This window comes from Hylobates moloch, unplaced genomic scaffold, assembly GCF_009828535.3.
Source record: "Hylobates moloch isolate HMO894 unplaced genomic scaffold, HMol_V3 SCAFFOLD_9, whole genome shotgun sequence".
NCBI classification, from domain to species: Eukaryota; Metazoa; Chordata; class Mammalia; order Primates; family Hylobatidae; genus Hylobates; species Hylobates moloch.
The window spans coordinates 48,229,875-48,251,292 of record NW_026652284.1 but is presented as its reverse complement, the minus strand read 5'-3'; the positions used below and the strand labels follow the sequence as shown (position 1 = coordinate 48,251,292).

The 21,418-nt window shown below is 41.4% G+C and overlaps 1 protein-coding gene across 15 annotated transcripts in view; it reads right to left on the bottom strand.

Moving 5' to 3' along the window:
- The window catches only part of PXDNL (peroxidasin like), a 480,152-nt gene that overhangs the window by 68,935 nt on the left and 389,799 nt on the right, over positions 1 to 21,418 (bottom strand). For all 15 annotated transcript variants that reach the window (XM_058444093.1, XM_058444094.1, XM_058444096.1 and 12 more), the window contains one exon: positions 18,757 to 20,251. In XM_058444093.1, coding sequence (XP_058300076.1) covers positions 18,757 to 20,251 — 1,495 coding nt within the window. The remainder of the gene's footprint in view (positions 1 to 18,756; positions 20,252 to 21,418) is intronic.

Below are 21,418 nucleotides of genomic sequence, written 5' to 3'. Positions count from 1 at the left end.
GGTTTCCCCATACTGTTCTCCTGGTACTGAGTAAGTCTCACAAGAGCTAATGGTTTTATAAGGGGTTTCTCCTTTCACTTGGCTCTCCTTCTCTCTTGCCTGCCACCATGTAAGACATGCCTTTCACCTTCCACCATGATTGTGAGGCCTCCCAGCCGAGTGGAACTGTAAGTTCATTAAACCTCTTTTTCTTTATAAATTACCCAGTCTTCAGTATGTGTTTATCAGTGGCATGAAAGTGGACTAATAGACCATAGTATTGATATAAAAGCAGATAATGAATAAAAGAATAGCTCTCCATTGGTGGAATTCAAGACACTTAATAGAAATGTTGGGTGATATATATATATATATATATTTTTTTTTTTTTTTTTTGACATAAGACTCTTGCTCTGTCACCCAGGCTAAAGTGCAGTGGTGCAATCTCAGCTCACCACAACCTCTGCCTCCCAGGTTCAAGCAATTCTTCTGCCTCAGCCTCCGGAGTAGCTGGGACTACAGGCATGTGCCACCATGCCTGGCTAATTTTTGTATTTTTAGTAGAGATGGGGTTTCACCATATTGGCCAGGTTGGTCTCGAACTCCTGACCTCGTGATCTGCCCACCTCGGCCTCCTAAAGTGCTGGGATTACAGGCGTGAGCCATTGTGTCCGGCCGGGTGATTTATTCTAAGCTTCAGAAATCACACCCCTATGTCATGATACTGGCAGTAGTAAGATAAGATAGATGACTGATAGAAAAAGAGACAAAGATAGATATAGAGAGATGACAGAGAATTAGAAGCAAGTGATAGATGACTGATAAAGAGAGGTAGAGATGATATAGATAAGAGATAAAGAGAGATAATAGAAATAGATAACAGATAGGTAAGTGGATAAACAGATGATAGATGAAAACCTCGCCTCTACTAAAAATACAAAAATTAGCCGAGCACGGTGGCACGCACCTGTAGTCCCAGCTACTAGGGAGGCTGAGGCAGAAGAATTGCTTGAACCCAGGAGGCGGAGGTTGCAGTGAGCCAAGATAGCACCACTGCACTCCAGCCTGAGTGACAGATGACAGAGCAAGACTCCATCTCAAAAAGAAAAAAAAAAAAAAAAAAAGAAAGAAAGAGTCTTTTCTACACACCAGCCAGGTGACAAGCATTTTATTTCTATTATTCTATTTAATCAACTGTACACACTTGATTTATAAATTTCATTTATGTCCTCAAAACCGCAAAACAATTTTGGCTTGATGCTCTGACTTTTTTCCAGTCTTACGAAGTTCATTACGATGTGAGAGCTTCTACACTCAAATCTGATTTCCCACTGTTCTACTCTTTCACAGTCAGAGATGAACTAAGCTTATCCACCTCCTCAACTGTCCACCACAAACCATGCCACTGCATAGATCTCATAATTACCACCCACTCTTACAATTCTCCCTTTTAGACAACATTCTAAACTGATGAAAATTATGCAGTTATAAAAATGAGCAGGCTTCATTTTGTTTCTCCAGCTCGTAAGTCCCAATAGGGCCTATTGCATTGAAATTTAAAAGCAATGTTAACTATGGTAATAGAGCCATGTTTTGTTTCCAGGTGGGCATGCTCCAGTGAGGGGCCATAAGGAGGTCTCATTCTGTATGCTAGGTCCCATCAAATAGAGTAACTGCTGGCTGTCATGAGAGCCATGTTTAGAAGAAGTCAGAGATTGCCTCCATGTTCGGTAGGAAAAAATCCTGTGAGAGTTTAGTAGTGTTTGTCACAGATGCAAGAGGAGAGACTGGTCACACAATTGCTAGTTTTTTGCCTGTTCTAAGCCAGTGAGTGCTTCATCATTCACTACAGTATCAGTTGTGTACTTTTTATTAAGCAAATAGGTGGAATAAAGTAGATATAATAAATATTTATGAATTAACATAATTACTAATTGAATGAATACATGAATATTACGGTAAAAAAGATGTTTCTATTTCAAAACCGCTAAAAATGTTTTTGTTGTTTTTATTTTCACCTTAAATATGTTTTCAAGTTTTATCAAATGTCATTTTGGTATACTCTGAGATGACTGAATGGGTTTTATAACTGTATATTCTAATATAATGCCCTATATTGATACTAACTCAGTTTTATATTCTGGACTTATATTAATTATTCCTCCTTAATCATATTGCACTATTCTTAAACTATTCATGATTTGAATGACAAGCATTTTTTTAATGTTATTCCCTACAAAAAATGACTTTAGGGTTAACATTACAGATCCTTTCTTAAGGTTTATACCGGAGGCATGCTAATTTCAGCTAATAAATCAAGTCAGTTACCATCTTTTTCTATATTCCATAATACTGTATAATGTGCTCTTTAAAATTTGAAAGATTTTGTCTAGCTAGAACTCAGAAACTATTAAAAGCAATTTTTCAATGATTTCAAATTGATGTAGGCTCTGTTTTGATATTGGCTTTCTTATTATTCAAAGACCAAATAGAAAATTATTCAATTGCTATGATTTTCAAGTTATCTTTATAAAAACACAAATAGTAATTTCTTAGAAATCTGTTTTTTTTTATGTTTTTGTAACTTAACTTTCGGTTTGGGAATATATTAACCAATTCGTCTTTTTTTCAACTTTTTACTTTATTAACTTTTGCTTTTGTATTTATTCTTTCCAACTTGAGTTAGACACTTAACATAAGTGAAAAATATCTGCTATGCTCATCCTGTGAGATTTTTGGTTGTTGATTACCATAACCTCGCATATCTAGACTGATACAGGTTTCAAATACATACATTCTACTTCCTAAGTGAGATGTTCTGCAGATGAGTATATTGGTACTGGTTCTGTTCATTAAATGTGAGGACTCAAGTCTTTCTTCAATTTTATAACTCTTCTATTGCTAACCCTTCAAACTGGGTCTCTCTCTCTCATTCCTGTTTTCTACCTCTTGGAACTTCTATAAATATTTGATGTTTTCAATCTTTTCTCTCTATCTCTAAATCTCTCTTATTATTTATTCTTCTCATCTGTCTGTACTACACGCTGAGTGAATTCTTCAGATTTATCTTCCCGTTCACTATTTTTTTAATTCAGCTATTTCTAGTATGCTGTTTCACTATCTACTGAGATCTTAATTTCAATTATATATATCATGTCTTGAAATTCAGTTTTTCAAATACCTGTATTTTTACCTTTTCCTTTTAACATGGTTTCTATTCATTCTCTTACTTAATTTAATGTTAAATGCACATACTTTAGAGTCTCTCCTATTGTTTTAATCTCCCTAAGTTCCATTTTTATTTTGTTTTGTTTTGTTGCTTTTCATTTATTCTCATTGCTGACCATCTTGCAGCTATGTACTTGCTGAAATGAATTTTAACTTGCATGTGTGAGAAGGAGAGAACTTCTTGGGAGTTTGGTTTGTCATTCCCGTGATTGTCTGTATGCACCGGGTCATAAAAGAATGCCTCGAGAGTGATTTCACATGTGCTTGTGCGAGGATTGCAGGGGTTTCGTGTGCCCCTGGGCTGTTGTTCATGTTAATTTATCTTCTTGTCTTTCCAGCACCATGGTGTTTGAGTAAATTCGGATTCTTTTCCTGTGTAACACAGGCTGGGATTCGAATTTCAAAAATTTTCCTGTTTCATTTCAGCCTCGGTCCCTGATGATTACTTGAGAAACCATATTGCTGCTTCCTCTTTCCTGATGGGAAGAGATTTTCTAGTTCCCTTCATCCTTGCAGAGATGAGGCAGGATTTCAGGCTTTCTGCAGAGAACATTTTTTCAGGCCTCTGACTAGGTGGATTCTGTATCTCCTTACCTTGTATGGGTACTAAAACCTCAACTTCTGATCCCTCGGAGCAATGTCTATGACTGATTATCATGGGCCAAGACAGCACATTCATTCCTGATTTCTCCCTGGCTTTTAAGTTTCCTTGTCCTTTGTGACATATAAGAATTGCCCATTTATTTGAGCTTCTTTATGTTTAAAGCCATTCTTTATAGTTTTACTTTTTGTTCCATGGTTCTATGTATTTTTTAGCAAAAAGGAAACTTATTTTACTGAATTGATTATTTGCCAAGAAATTCTCAAACTGCCAGCGAAAAGAGGCTATTAGTCAAATGCCTTATAAAACACATCATTCTCTGTTTAAAGTAGCTTTTATGTCACATTTCCCCATAATGGAACAGGCAAGAAAAACAAAGAAAAAGTTTTAATATTATATATAGCACAAATGTTTATATATTTTAATTCATTTTCAATTATTATTTCAGGTAATTAAAAATAGAAAATAAGCTAATGACTTCACTGGCTATAGAAGCCATGCACCCCATCAAAAAAAATTCTATTCTAGCTAAAAAATGTTATGAAGTACCATTCATTGTTAATGAGAAAATGAGGGTATAGGCCAAACTATCCAAATGTTGCAAAGAACACCTGGCATTGTGCAAAATGAAAGTAAATGTTGACTTAATTCAGTCTTTAAAAACATTCTAAACGGATTCAAACTAGTTTTTGCCTGCCTTAGGCTCATAAGTATTTGCAAAGGAGAATATTTTAGAGCCATTTAAAAGCATTCAGTAAGTTTCCTGTGGCAACCAATGAATAATATGCCCAGGGAAGTGGAAACTCAGATAAATCATGCAATTTGCCCAAGGTCACAAAGTTAATTACTAGGAACCAAAAAAAGCACCTAGGTAGTATTTTCAGCACATTTTCCGAAATTCTCCGCCTTCTCCATGTTAATTCTGGATAAAATAAGTACAAATATTAATTCACAGATATCTTTATTATAATTTATAAAGCCTTTAAAATACTTTCTGTGTATTCTATAAATTTGCATGATAACAGTTATTGCTATCTTCACACAAAAACATGAAGCACATTGACTGCTTTCCTCATTTCTAGCCAAGAAGTGATGTGGATTCAGGTTCTCTGAGGATCTCTATTTGTTTAATGAGGTGACAAGCCAACCTCACTAAATGGCATAAAGCACAGATTTTCAACAGCAACAGTGGTGCCATTTCTATTGTGAGGTTAGGAGAAATTGATTGGCATAAAAATTAATATCAAAGTTCCTCAATTTTAATGTAAAGAGAAGATTAGAGAGTATACAAATGGGAGTATTCTCACTTACAGCCATTTGAAAATATATTTCCTGAGCAAAAGAAAATACTGAGTTACACATCACTGACTATGAATTTTACTTAATTTAAAGCCAGTCTCCTGTGTTTTCATTCTGAAGTATACATTTTATGTGAATGTCATGCTGCTCTGAAATGAAAAGGAAAGAATTGCTGCCTATAGAAAGACAGGTTTCCACCTTTACTTAAAGAATGTTTTTTCTTTAATTTTCCTGAATTTTAATTTCCTAAATTTCCATAATTGGAGACCAATGCAGATTCACTTACACATGGCACTCAGATGTGCGCATAGACTTAGCATCCAGGCACTCTGCTAAGTGCTTGACATACTTTAAATTATTTCATCTTCTCGGTAAACTAATGAGACACATACAGTGATCCTCACATTAGGGATGAGAAGTATGAGACTAAGAACAAGTACAAAAGGCTTCACAGTGAGAAGGAAATGAAGAGAGCACGTATAACACCATGGTCTGACATCACAGCCTTTATGCCTGTATTGCTAAGTGCAGGGTTATGCTGTTTCTCATAGTATCCTTCCGTGCCAAAGCTGAAGCAAAACAGAAAATAAAAACAAACATTGGCAGTTGCATAATAGCAGTGCACCCCCTTCAAAGATGTCCATGGCCTAATCTTTGGAACCTGTGCATATGTCACCTTACATGGCAAAAGAGATTTTGCCAATGTGATTCACCAAAGGATATCAAGAGGGGAAGACCATTGTGCATTATCTGGGTGGGCCCAATGTAATCACAAGAGTTCTTAAAAGTGGAAAAGGGAATAGGAGAGTGAAAAGAAGGGGCCCCAGTGAAGGAGTGTGGGCAGCCTCTAGAAGGGGGAAAGACGAGGAAACAAATCCTCCCATGAAGCCTCCTGAAAGGGCACAGCCCTGATTTTAGCCCAGTAAGACCAATTTCCGACTCCTGACCTCTGAACTACAAGACAATAAATCTTTTTTTTAAAGTCATCTATTTTGTGGTAATTCATTACAACAGTCACAGGAAATAATATAGTGGCTAAAAGCATCAACTTTGGAATCATATAGATTCAGATTAAAACTGCATTCTCCAGTTGACAACTCCGTGTCCTTGGGAAAGTTAACACCAGCTCATGAGATAACAAAAGTGTTAATGGAAAGTGTGAATGTGCCCAGGGCATATACAGAAGAGATCCGCCTCAAACTGTCCTATATATGTTGGAGCACGAATAATTATTTTAAAAAATAGCACTTCATGTAATAAATTGTCTTACAAAATGAGAGGTGATGTAAGTCACAAAACACTCCTTTTTGTGCAACAAACGCCAGCCAAATATGAAGGAAATATTATTACTATTAGACTAAAGCTATCCCATCCATAAAACCTAAGAGGTTAACAAGAAAAATATGGCTTCCATTTGGGGACGTTTTTGATATGACTGTCTCATATGGAGGTGAGAAAATGGTAACTCTGAAGAGGAACAGTCAGTATCATTCCCAAGTCCTGAGATATATTAGAAAAACTCATCAAAGAATATCCTTCTTCAACCGTGCTTTGATTCTGTAACAGTAGGCATTCACATGACTCAGCAATGACTGTGGCCTGAGAGTGCCTGGCTGCACAGAAACATCAATCTGGGATTAAAAAATAAACAGGCTGGGTGCAGTGGCTTACGCCTGTAATCCCTGCACTTTGGGAGGCCGAGGTGGGTGGATCACCTGAGGTCGGGAGTTCCAGAGCAGCCTGACCAACATGGAGAAACTCCGTCTCTACTAAAAATACAAAAATTAGCCGGGCATGGTGGTGCAAGCCTATAATCCCAGACACTCGGGAGGCTGAGGGCAGGAGAATCCCTTGAACGTGGGAGGCAGAGGTTGAGGTGAGCCGAGATTGCACCATTGCATTCCAGCCTGGGCAACAAAAACGAAACTCCGTCTCAAAAATAATGGTAATAATAATAATAATAATAATAAACAAATAAACCATTCATACTGTAGTCCAGATATTCTTTCCAATCAGCCCTGCTACAAGATCGTGTGTTGGAAGCAATTTTCAAGCTTTTCCTCATGGAAGGAAAAAAAGGACTTACTTATATTTTTAGCCTCTAAACAGTCACTTTGCACTTGAAACCTGCAAACTTATTTGCTATACTTTATTTTTGAGTATTTTGATGGCTGTCTCTGCCATAGCCACTCATCTGTGGTCTCCACACATCTGTCATATATAAACCCATATATATTAGGTCTGATACAAAACCAAAATATGTTATTAAGGGTTTTGGCAGATATATAAAAAGTTGAACACATTTTAGTTTATTGCTGTTCTTGAAGTGATTATCAACTGTGGACCATTCTTGTACTTATGAAATAAAATATAAGCATGCCTGCTAACAATTCCAATTTTAGTTCCTTAGCTAGAAATGGGTTTTGAATCAGTTCTAATGTTTATATTCATGTTATAATTATGACCAAATTATACTATTACTTTTAAAGATTTTGGAACTGTTGCTTAAATTTCTGGTTTGCTATTTAGATATGTTAAAAATGCAAATTGTTTACATAGTTCAAATCCCTAATCTAAGGCCACAGGAAATATAATACCTCAAAAACAAAAAACTAAACCAACAAAACTTATGAGATCCATCCATTAATCCTTCTGCTTGTTTAACAAATACTAAGAATCAGGCATTGTTAGACACTTAAGGAGATAAGCCATACTCTTCCAGAATGTTCACATTTTAATGTGGAGGTTGCACACATAAATAGTTGCAATATACTATAAGTATTTTAATATTAATAGGTGCAAAGTCCTGCAATATTACTAAAGAAAAAATAGCTCTGCAGGGGTAACAATATTAGGTGCCATAGAAAGGAAGAAATGCATTGCAGGAGGACATAAAGAGAGCTGCTGTGAACACTCAGGTCTAAATAGGGAGAGGCCTTTTTTTTTTATATATACTTTAAGTTCTAGGGTAACTGTGCACAACGTGCAGGTTTGTTACATATGTATACATGTGCCATGTTGGTGTGCTGCACCCATTAACTCATCTTTTAGCATTACGTGTTTTTCCTAATACTATCCCTCCCGCCTCCACCCACCCCACAACAGGCCCGGTGTGAAGACACATAGTTAATTATGGTAAAATCTTTCGTTTAAACAATTGCTCAGGAGCTAAAATTGTAGGGGAAAAATATAACTTAGAATGAATGTAAGCTTCTGTTTCTGGCTACAGTGTGATGGAAAGGAGACTAGTTTTCCCATTATAAACAATCACAAAAGAGGACAACAGGTGTGAGCCCACAGCTTCCAAACGCTGGACAACAAGCAGCCTAAGACTGAGGAGCCTGAGAAGAGGGAAACTCATAACAATGGCCTCAGTTTCCCTTTGGGAGAAATCTCCCCCACACTGCATGGGGCACTAGAATCCCAGCACAGCAAGGTGCAGCTGCACTCAAGAGGCTGCCATCCCAGTTCCGGAAAGCAGAAGCAGCTGGGAACAGGTGGCGGCACCTGCGGTAGGGAGCGGGCAGACATTTACCCTGGGGCCCCTCACAGTCCTGGGGATGGCTGGCTAACACCTGAGCAAGAGGAACTGCATGAGGTATACACAAGGCAACTGCTGCAGGAGGTTGAATCAGAACACAGTGATGGCTGTAACACCTCAGTTATACCCAGAGAGCAGCCAGAGAGCAGCTCGCCAAGTCTTAACAGAATAACTTTTATCCTTACAAGGATAAACTCTACTCAGCAGAGCTGAAAACCAAGCCCTGCCAAGATTAGCGTGGCCAACAGCATTTGGAAGTTCAGCCACCCCACATCAGCGGAGCTTAGGAAACATTCCTGGGGTTTCTACATTTCCACCCAAATGAAGCATAAAGCAAAACCTATGCAAATGCAAGGCGGAATCACAGTAATTGATATGCATTTAGAAACTACAAGACAGAGAAGGAAGCAAAATTGGAATTCACACTTAGGGAAGTAATGAACCCCTGAATGATGGCTGTGATGTTTAATTTATCAGAAAAGGACATTAAAGCCACTATTATACATGTATTTAAACATCATTCTCAGTAAACTTTCCCAAGGACAAAAAACCAAACACCGCATGTTCTCACTCATAGGTGGGAATTGAACAATGAGAACTCATGGACACAGGAAGGGGAACATCACACTCTGGGGACTGTTGTGGGTTGGGGGGAGGGGGGAGGGGCAGCATTAGGAGATATACCTAATGCTAAATGACAAGTTAATGGGTGCAGCAAACCAACACGGCACATGGATACATATGTAAATGTAACAAACCTGCACATTGTGCACATGTACCCTAAAACCTAAAGTATAATAATAATAAAAAAAACAAATTAAAGAAGGTATGCTCTTATTGAATTAACATTTAAACAAATATAAAAAGAACATTAAGAATCATAAAAATGTAAATTCTAGAACTAGTACAATAATCAAAATGAAAATTTCACCTGATATATGTAAGAGGAGATTGAAGATGACAGTAGAAAGTCTGTGAACTAGCAAGAAAAATTAATAGAATATTTCCAACCAGAAGAACAGACAGGAGAAAAAAATTAAGCAAATATAAAGTCTTCTACACTGCCAGTGGGAGTGAATAATATTACAACCATTTTGGGTAACAATTTGGCAGTTTCTTATAAAGTTAAATACAGAGTTACTAAGTGACCTAGAAATTATACTGTTAGGTTTTTTATTCAAGAGAAATGGAATCATAGGCCCACAAAAAGACTTGCATGTAAGAGTTCATCACAGAGTTATTCAGAAGAGATAAATACGAGAAACCACCCAAATGGCCACTTCAAATGGAAGAGTAAACAAATATTTGTATATTCATACAAACAATACCACTCACAATGAACAAAATATATGATCTACAGGTGCACTTCACAATATAGGTGAACTTCAAAAACATTCCAAGCAAAATAAGCTTAAAACAATACATACGGTATGATTCAATTTATGTGAAGTTCTAGAAGAGACGAAATGAATGTACAGTGAGAGGAATCCAATATGTGGTTGCTGGGAAGGGTCTGGGTGAGAAGACAGACTGCAAAGACCATGAGCTATGCTTCTGGAATGATGATAATGCTCTTTGTCTTCACTGGGGTAATGATTACAGAGGTATGAATATTATTCAAAGGCATCAAATTGTACACTTAAAATGTGTGCATTGTACCACATGCCACTTTTGATTCATGATGTTAATTGAAAATTTAGTTTAGTCAGATTTTGGTGATTTAAGGACAAAATGTATTAAATTGCATTTAGATGTATACTTTGCTGGTAAAATAGAATTTAGAAGTGAAATAAAGCATAAAGTTTTCTATAAAGTATTTGCTATGATTTTGTATGGTATATAATGAGGAACAACTGAATATCTTTATTTCTGTAAGTGTTAGATTTTGATAACATAATGGTAAAGATTTCTTCAGTTGAATTTTTATCGTTGTAAAATAATCTACCATAGTAGGAAACAATTTTCAAAGGCAGGAATAAAAAGTAGATTCTCAAAGTGAAGAAGTTATATACAGGTTGTGAGTATCCCTTATCTGGCTTGGGATCAGCAATGTTTCAGATTTAGAATCTTTTCAGATTTGGGAATATTTGCACATACATAATAAGATATCATGGGAATGGAACCCAACTCTAAACACCAAAATCATTTATGTTTCACATACACCTTAAAAGACATATTGCAGCTGAAGAGGGCTGTGGAAGTCTTTTTTCCCTTGAGGATGCTTTTGTGCACCTGTTTTAACTGAAACTGGTCATATGAGTTCAGGATGGAGTTTTCCACTTGTGGCATCATGACAGTACTCAAAAATTTTGGATTTTTGATTTTTGAGCATTTGAGGAATTTTGAATTTTTGGATTAGTGATGCTCAACCTGTATATAACTTCTAAAACACAGTTACTAAGACTCACCACTGTCTACACAACTGATGTTAAATTAATGTCATACTTTAAGGCGTTAAATTATTTTGCATTCTGTTTTTGCTAGACAAATAGAGCTGCATGCCTTCTAAGAAATGAACCTTTGGGGATAACTGACTGACAACCTTATTTTTAATATGGCCTCTTGTCACTTTTTATTTGCTCAAGCATGTGTGTCTTCTGTGTTGCAGGTCTATAGTGTTGACAGAATGAGTTTTGACTGGTTAAATGTGTGCATTTTTAACTTTTTGACACTGGGGTTAAGGTCATGTAAGAATCAAACGTGTTGTTCTCTGTTGTAACTTCTCATTCCTTTGTATAAAAGATTATAATATATCATAGTTCGTTGATGCCATCAATAGTTGATGAAAAAATAAATTGGTAGGAATAAGTGTAAAAATCTAGTTTTCACCTAAGAAAATTTGTCTTGTCAAAGGTGTTCAAGAAAAGAATAATTTTCAAATCAAAGGCTCTTGGAATATTAAAATGAGTCTCACCCAAGCATGTCCCACTTCCCCTAATGAAATATCTAGAGAGCAGCTACTTTGTGCTAGGCCCTGGGCTGAACTCTAGGGATTGAAAGATAAATTAGACAATTTATCTGCAATCACGGAGTACATACTCTTGGAACTTGTCATTCAATTAATATGTTCTCTAGAAAAGCAGAAATACTGTGCAATGAAAATGACCAGGGGTGGCAAGGCTCTAAAACTGGCATTTAGAGTCAAACAACAGGACTTGGTCTAATTGTATAATACCCTTATAAAAGTATTGTTTAGAAAAAAAATCTGATACTCAAAACCCTTGTGCTAGCTTTACCATAAACGACTATGTAAACCTGGGAGCTAGGAGAGAGCCATCATCAGTGCACCATATGCATAAGTTAGGAGATAGGAGATCTGAGGGAGAAAGGAGTAAAACGCTGAACAGCAAGCAGCAGAGACTAGAGATGAAGACAAGACGCTGGTCCTCCAGAGGCCCAGCTATGTTTGAGCAGCTCAGTACTCTTCTGTGAGGTAAAGAACAGTCACTGCCTCCAAATGGGATAGGAGAAAAGGACTGGTCCTTGACTAAGAGCGCATGGTAGTCACAAATCTGGGGGCTTCTTTTTGGTCAAGAGAGCAGCCATTTGAAAGCATATGGGAGAGAAGCACCCTTTTCCTATGTCTGAGATGCCAGCGAGGAAGAGACACTACATCAGTGAAGGAATAGGGGGCACCCAGGAATCTGTGAGTCCTCTGAAAACACACACAGATTTGGGTCTATTTTTCTATGCTGTATCTTCCTGCAAAAGAAGGTTCATAGATTCTACTGTATTTGGGAAATGGTCTTACATGAAGTGGTCAACAGTCACTGTTTTACAGCAATTAAAGTTGCTCCTGGGCCTACTAAACACTCAGGAAAGGTGAGTGGGTGGTGCTGATGCAAGGTCTTTTAAGGCTGGCATGAATACGAAAGTTGATAACTATTTAGCAGATGAATGACAGCTGAACATTCAGAAGAAGGAAAAGCCAAGCCCACGGGAAAGGGGCAACCTTTTCGGGCACAGGAAGACAAAGAGAATGCAAGTTTTTGGGAAGGAATCATGCGGTTTGACCTCCTGAAACCCAAGAGTGGAAAGAGGAAAGAAATTAAGAATTTTTTGTTAATTTTTCTGTTTATTTTTAATATCGAGTGAAGCTATCATAAAATAGGTACATATACGGAATATAAGTTACTTAATTGGTGAAATATGAGCTATTCTTTTAAGGAGCAGAGGCAGGGCTGGGCACGATGGCTCACATCTGTAATCCCAGTACTTTGGGAGGCTGAAGCAGGCAGATCACATGTGGTCAGGAGTTCAAGACCGGCCTGGCTAACATGGTGAGACCCGGTCTCTACCGAATATACAAAATTAGCCAGGCGTGGTGGCATGCACCTGTAATCCCAGCTACTCGGGAGGCTGAGGCAGGAGAATCACTTGAATCTTGGAGGTGGAGGTTGCAGCAAGCCGAGATCGCACCACTGCACTCCAGCCTGGGTGACAGAGCAAGACTCCGTCTCAAAATAAATAAATAAATAAAGCCAAGGCAGTTACACATCCCTGTGATTATGAGTGCCAAACTTATACTTACTCAAAACCAAAAGTAACCATATCCACAAAAAATTACACACAGTACTATATTTTCAAAAGAGGATTCAAAAATAGCTTTAAAAATGGTCTCTCTGGGAATTTATGTTCACCATTCAGTGAATAACTGATCACCTTCTGCTCATTACATGTTTCAGAAACAATAAAAAGAAACAGAGTGGCCGGGCACAGTGTAATCACGCCTGTAATCCCAGCACTTTAGGAGGCCGAGGTGGGTGGATCATGAGGTCAGGAGATCGAGACCATCCTGGCTAACATGGTGAAACCCCGCCTCTACTAAAAATACAAAAAAAAAAATTAACCAGGTGAGGTGGCGGGCGCTTGTAGCCCCAGCTACTCGGGAGGCTGAGGCAGGAGAATGGCGTGAACCCGGGAGGCGGAGCTTGCAGTAAGCTGAAATCGCGCCATTGCACTCCAGCCTGGACGACAGAGCCAGACTCCATCTCCAAAAAAAAAAAAAAAAAAAAAGAAACAAAAAGAAACAGTGTGATTCTTCAGGGCAAGAATAATCTTATAAAAAGAAAATAATTCATTTTCCTATGATCCTGGAATAAAATAAGCTCTTTAAAAAATAAAACACTTTCGACCAAGAAAAAAAATGAAAAAAAGATTTCCTGAGCTCTTAGTACTGAAGGAGGCAGGGTATTTGTACATGTCACAAATCCTTCTAGCAAATGCTGTGGTCTGTGGATATGAAAGCAGTGAACTCAGAGGAGTAGATGCCAGGGAACCCCACCCAATCCCCTTTCCCCCTCCCCCCACCCCGCCTCTCCCGGAACTCCTCTGCTGTCCTCACCTCTAGGGGGCAGTGTTCCATGTACAATTCCACTTCGAAAAAAGTGTCAGTTTCCCTGGTGCATCTTAATCTTTTGGGGGTGAGATAAGTCCGATGCTAATTCTAGGATTGGACTCCTTGGTGCAGCAAGACCCATGGCTTTTCACGTCTCACACATATCACACAGGCCCTGGTGCCAGTCTTGACCCTACTTCTCATGTATCTCTAATGTCCTTCTTTGCACTCACAGCAAGGTCTTTCACAGACAGCTGCTATCCGCTTTAGGATTGGGTTTCCGCACTGCTATGATCTAAATGTGTCTCCCCAAAATTCAAATGTGGAAGCTTCATCTCCCATGTGATGGTATTAATAAGTGGAGCCTCAGCTGGTTATTAGGTCATGATGTGTCCGGAATTGGTGAGGTCTTGGTCTCACTGACTTCAAGAATGAAGCTGCAGACCCTCACGGTGAGTGTTACAGTTCTTAAAGGTGGTGTGTCCGGAGTTTGTTCCTTTTGATATTCGGACGTATTCAGGATTTCTTCCTTCTGGTGGGTTCGTGGTCTCATTGTCTTCAGGAGTGAAGCTGCAGACCTTCGCGGTGAGCGTTACACCTCTTAAGGCAGCGTGTCTGGAGTTACTTGTTCCTCTCGTCCGGAGTTGTTCATTCCTCCCGGTGGGTTCATGGTCTCGCTGGCCTCAGGAGCGAAGCTGCATACCTTCACGGTGAGTGTTTCAGCTCATAAAGGCAGTGTGCACCCAAAGAGTAATCAGCAGCAACATTTATTGCAAAGAGTGAAAGAACAAAGTTTCCACAGTGTGGAAAGTGACCAGACTGGCTTGCTGCTGTTGGCTCAGGCAGCCTGCTTTTATTCCCTTATCTGGCCCCACCCACATCCTGCTGATTGGTCCATTTGACAGAGAGCTGATTGGTCTGTTTTACAGAGAGCTGATTGGTCTGGTTTCACAGGGTGCTGATTGGTGTGTTTACAATCCCTCAGCTAAACACAGAGTCCTGATTGGTGCATTTACAATCCTCTAGCCAGACATAAAAGTTCTCCAAGTCCCCACCAAATTAGCCAGATACAGAGTGCTGATTGGTGCATTTACAAACCTTGAGCTAGACACAGAGTGCTGATTGGTGTGTTTACAATCCCTTAGCTAGACATAAAGGTTCTCTAAGTCCCCACCAATTAGCTAGATACAGAGTGATGATTGGTGCATTTACAAACCTTGAGCTACACACAGAGTGCTGATTGGTGTATTTACAATCCCTTAGCTAGACATAAAGGTTCTCCAAGTCCCCACCAGATTAGCCAGATACAGAGTGCTAATTGGTGCATTCACAATCCTTGAGCTAGACACAGGGTGCTGATTTGGTGCATTTACAAACCTTGAGCTAGACACAGAGTGCTGATTGTTTTATCTACAATCCCTTAGCTAGACATAGAGGTCCTCCAAGTCCCCACTAGACTCAGGAGCCCAGCTGGCTTCACCTAGTGGATCCTGCACCAGGGCGGCAGGCAGAGCTGCCCACCAGTCCCACGCAGTGCTCCCACACTCCTCAGCCCTTGGGCGGTGGATGGGACCGGGTGCCACGGAGCAGGGGGTGGTGATCGTCAGGGAGGCTCAGGCTGCACAGGAGCCCACGGCAAGGGTGGGGGTAGGCTCAGGCAAGGTGGGCTGCAGGTCCGAGCCCTGCCCCACAGGGAGGCAGCTGAGGCCCTGCGAGAATTTGAGCACAGCACCAGGACCCAGCGCACCCTCCGCAGCTGCTGGCCCGGGTGCTAAGCCCCTCACTGCCTGGGGTCTGCAGCGCCGGCCAGCCGCTGAGAGTGCGTGGCCCACGCCCACCGGGAACTGACGTTGGCCCGCCTGCGCCTCTCCCTCCGCACCTCCTGGCAAGCAGAGGGAGCCGGCTCCGGCCTGGGCCAGCCCAGAAAGGAGCTCCCGCAGTGCAACCGGGGGCTGAAGGACTCCTCAAGCGCGGCCTGAGTGGGCACGGAGGCCGAAGAGGTGCCGAGAGAGAGTGATGGCTGCCAGGGCTGCCAGCATGCCGTCACCTCTCAATGAGGGTGAAGCCCTCATGAAAGTTATTAATGAATTATAAAAGAGGCTTCACACCACATTTGCTCCTTTTGTCTTCCCTCCACTCGGCCATGTGAGGCTCAAGACACATCTTAGAGGCAGAGACAAGGGCCCCCACCCAGTGGACTGAAGTGATTTAAAAACAAAGTCCTAAAACCACACTTGTAAATTAATACAAAAGGGAAAAGAAGTAATAGGGTAAAGAAATACTATGTAAATTAAACTACTTAAAGCTATGCCATCTTCAGGAGCTCCTGAGAAATTGCAGTCTACATATTTGAGGACTGACACTGTAAAAACCATTCCAATTTATTTATTTTGCACTCATAGTTGAATGAATATATGTTTCATACTTTACAAATTTGCCGTTAATGAAAGGGGAAAGTCAGGCATCTGTGACAGCCTAAGCAAAAAGCATCTGGCTTCTACTGACTTCTGGCAACCCACCCATGCCAGTCAGCAATGCTCTCCTCCTCTGGCTGATGCCAAGCACCAGGCTGCGTAGAGTTCCACTAGTTCAAACATTCTCCCAGGCAAGGATAACGACTCAATGTTTAGGCTGCATGGACTCTTGGGGCCAATATCCCATAGGCATGAAAGGAACAAATAGAAAGGTCACTGAGTGAATGCTCAATGCAGTCTCCCCAGCTGCTGTCCGTCTGAAAGGCCACTCATACTTCACATCGGCCACTGTAAGGATGGACAGTGGCCAGCAGTGGAGGCTAATACATCTAACACTAGAACCACATGATTTAGGAGGAATTTAGGACAGGAAATTTGTAAGAAGAGACATTCCGAGTACTCTAATTTGTGATGAATTTACAAGTTAGCTGCCAATTGAGAAGTGGGACTCAAATTGCACAAGACCTCATACCCCTAACTTTTTCCAATCCAGATATTCTACCCACAGGAAACATTTAAAATTCTGATAGGGTTGCATACATGGCCACAAGCCTATCTGTGCCATCTTTGAGCTTCTCCTGGATGACTCTAGCAGCTGTGGGATTCTTGGTTGCTATGCTAGTCTCTCCTCCTTGCAATACACCTTCCAGATGCCTGCCAGTTACCATGTCAGGGAAGAGTCTCTCTTCAGGTCACTCTCTTGCTTTAGAGTTAAATACGGAGTGAAGATCAGATTCCCTTGCATGGCACACAGCCTCTTTAAAACCCGTCCCCTATTACCTCTTTGTTCTCTCCTCCTGACACTCAACCCCATGCCTTCCTGCTTCCAGTCCCTTGCCCCAGATGCCACCTGGTGTTCCCCATCATCTAGCCTCTTAAACTAAGACCAGATCAAATGACATCTCTTATCAGTGGCTTGCTGTTAGCCTTCCATTTCTTAGTTCTGTGTGCTCACAGCATTTAATCGCGACTTCTACCAAGCCCTTTCCACACTGGTCACAGCAGCTCCCTGGCTCCCCCGCATGCTGTCAGGCTTTCCCTGTGTGGATGCTGTTTCAGACATCTCGGCTCCCACGCCTACCACAGGGCTGGATCTGAGCAGATGTGCAATATCGTAATGCCCCTGACAACTGAAATGATCATGTTATAATAAAACATCTACGGCTAACATTTATTGATTGCCTATGATGTAGGAGGAATGGGGCCAAGTATCTGATGCATTTTACGTAATTTAATCTTTAAACAACTCTGAGAAGAAGGTGCTATTTTCTCATTTTATAGGTATCCCGAGATTGAAAACTGTTTACTTTTCACAGGCCCTCGGTACTATTGGGTGGTAGAACAGAGATTTAAACCAGGTCTTCGTGAATCCAAATCAATGTCCTTTCCAAAAGAAATGTGCAAATTCAATCTGCAGGGTACTCTGATTTCTTTTAAATACATTACACATTTTCACAGTTTGATATTCCACATATGTGACAAATTCTATTGACACAGAAGTATTTATAGCCTTAGTTTTGCAAAGAAAGGCCTAATCTTGACAATTGGCTATAGAACTTGTAATTTTAAACTTCTTTGAAATATTTCACACAAATATACCTTAAAATATTAATAAATATTAGTCTCCTATATTTAACCTACTACAGACAAAGCTTCTTTGTGAAACTTTTTTAAAAAAAATATTTTTAAAGAAGGAATGTTGGTGACCATGAGGAACAGTTGAATCTCATTCCTGGAAATGTATACTTGTAGTTTTAATGAAACTTCAAATCCCGTACACAGAAAAAATAAACAGTAATACTTTACTGAAAGACATTAAGGATGCAGTGAAAAAGCCCCAACTTAAATTCCGACCATGAGTTTAGAACTATCACAAAAAATAATTTGTTTTTATTATCACTACTTTTCTCTCCCTAAGAAGGCCTATGTGATGGGCCAGTTTATTTTATGAATTTATATCGAATGTATGGCCTCATATCAAGAAAAGGGCCTTGCTTGGATTACCACAGAACACGAATGGGCTAGATATGCTTACCTCACCTCTCCTAACTGAAATGCAAGTTAATAGGAGGCAGCAATATTTGCATTTCCAAGGAGGTGGATAGAAAAAGGAGCAGAAAGGGGGATTTCAGTTTCTGGTGAATCCTTCCTTTAATGTTAAACCTCTCCAACAATAACAAGTATTAAAAGCTCTGCAACACCCCCAGGGAACCAAATTCCAGCCACACAAGATGACCTTTAACACTTTCACCTCTCCTAAGAAATGTTTAAATCCAGGCAACATTTGCATACTTACTTTCTCAGTTTTTGTCTAATCTCTGAATCTTTAATTTCATTTTGAAGATCTTCAAAATTCTTAACTGAAGTCAAATTACAGAAAACTCTGAAGTCAACATATGGTGGGATCCCGTGGTCTCTACCCCTTTGAATGACGGTGGCAGCCGAATCCACGGCCGCAGAATAAGCTGCGGAGAAGAGCCTCTGGCTCAGCTCAGGACTGAGAAGGTAGGAGGGTGCCCGCCATTTAGCAGCCACGCCAAACAGCCCCCGGAGAACCGGGTCTATCCCACCTTCCTTGATTATTCTGGACGGTGAAAAGAGCGCTTTATGGAACGGAAGGTGGCCTTCGGAAATTTCACCTAAGGTGGCATTCAGTCGGTAAAGAATAGGATTGATTAATGTGTGACCAAATCTAAAGGCTGCAGTAGCAAAAGAGTTAATGATGCCCGCATTCACGTTGGGGTTGTAGCCTCTGTAACCCCTCAGCATCCTAGTGCCAGGGTCCCCCAGGACCTTAGGCAGCCAGTGGCTGTAGGTGATGTGCTGCAGCTCCGCGCCCACGATCTTCCTGGCTTCCTGGTAAACCATGTTTCCCTCCCAGTGGGGGTTCAGGGCGGACAGCTCCGTGGCCACCCTGTTGTGTTCCCGGAACCACAGGGTGTGCATGGCGGTCAGAGCCAGATGCTCGTTGGCCCGGTGGTCCCCGGCCAGGAAACAGGGGCTGTCCTGCTCCTGTCGCGCGCACTCGGTGGGTGGGCCCGTAGAAAAGGGCAATAAGGGCTTTCCCGAGGGAGGCCACGGCAAGCCTGTCCTCAGGAGTCCCCGAGGCACCGAAGGGTCTCTGAGAGCCTGGGATTCCCGCTCTGAGCTCCCGTAAATGTTGGAGCCATCGATGTAGGCTGTTTGCTGGTTGATCTGCTCTCGTGCATAGACTGAATCCACCGTCGTGGAGGGACGGCCGCTGGCACACGCGGGGCTGGAGCGCGCAAAGAGCATGCAGGGCGCGTGGGTGCCCCGGGGGTTGGCGTGCCGGGTGTTCATGGGGAAGCACGGAGGGTCGTTTGTGCAGACTGAGCTGCACGGCCGCCCATCCGAGAAGCGGGCTGTGCTCAGCGCGGGCACTGTGTGGTCCAAGTCGTGCTCTAGAAACCAGCCCCAGTGCATGAGCATGCGTGTGTAGCTGTGGTCGGGGGTGACGGCCGCTGCGCGCGCCCACACTGTGGCGACCAGTCGGGGCGGCGGGAGGGGCTGGCGGGAGCCCACAGGAAGGCGGAGCCCGCGCGGCGCGCGGAGGCCGTCCTGGTAGGCCGGTTGCAGCAGGCGCGGGAAGGCGGTCAGCGCCGCGCCCCACGTGGGCTGCTGCAGGTTGTTGCACGTGCCGTCGTGGGCGCGGTACTTCGCATGGAAACACGGGTCAGAGCAGTTTGGCAGAGGCCTGCGAGCTGTGCATCCAGATATATTGGCGATGAGGCTGAGGGAGCGCGGGGACACCAAGTCATTGTACCGGAATTCTGAAAGGCAAGCGGCGAAAGCCGTGAGGAGGGAGGGCCTGGGAGGGCGTGGGCAACTTGGAACTCCAGGTGCTGCGGGAACCACCTCCCACCCTGCCCGCTCTGGGTGGACAGAGGCCTTTCTTACTTCCAAAAACATTTCGTTAGGTCACAACAAAAGGGGGGATCATTCTATAACACTAAAAGATGTTTTCAGAAGATCCCGGGATTACTTTTGAGCGTTCATCCTGTAAACAACGGCTAGCTGCTAGAAGGAGCAAAACGGAAGGAGAGCGGGTGCCAGCCAGACACTAAAAGATGTTTCTAGAAGACCTGGGATTACTTTTGAGCGTTCATCCTGTAAACAATGGCTAGCTGCTAGAAGGAGCAAAATGGAAAGAGAACAGGTGCCAGCCAGCTCCTAACTTCTACTCTGTGCCTTTACAAGAACGATGTTGGCAAGGATTTGCTCCTCCACATCCCAGAATTGTTTTCTTGATTTTTGTTTGTTTCATTTCAGAATTTTTTCTCTCAAGTTTTGTGCTTCCAGAGAATAAGGTCAAAGAAATATCAATATGGATCATGTGAATATTAACCCACATGATACTTGACAAGGAGGGATTAAGCAGCAACTTTCTGAACTACTATAAGCTGTCATTCCCCGGCAAACGGGCAAAATAATAAGGGACATGCTTGAAGCTCTACCTTTTAACAGGGCTTAAAATTCCAGCATTCTCCCAGTGCTACAAAGACTGTTCACTAAGTCATACTAAAAGTTACCATCCTTATTTAATCTTCAGAAACTGGCAAGCAATAATGGGACCATTTGCACTTTATCCGTGTTAGCCAATCCCTGGCTGGATCCTGAGATACCTTAATCTTGGGTATCTGGATATTTTGGCTAAGGAAGCCTTGAAAACCCATCATACTGGGTGACCAGGGACAGTCAAATGCCTGTTAGAGAAATTGTACAGAGCTCTAAGGGCTGAGGCAAGCTCACAGATAGGCCTTCTGCACCACGTCTTGGTTGATTTCCTGAAGGAGAATAAAGAAAGGGTAAGCCGATAGAAATTGATGCTGTACTCACAGCACAAATAGTATATAGCAAAGAATCACAATCATCTATTTCATTTGAAAGAGAACAACTTAGAAAATCTGAAAGCTTTCTATGTCATCTCATTTGACATT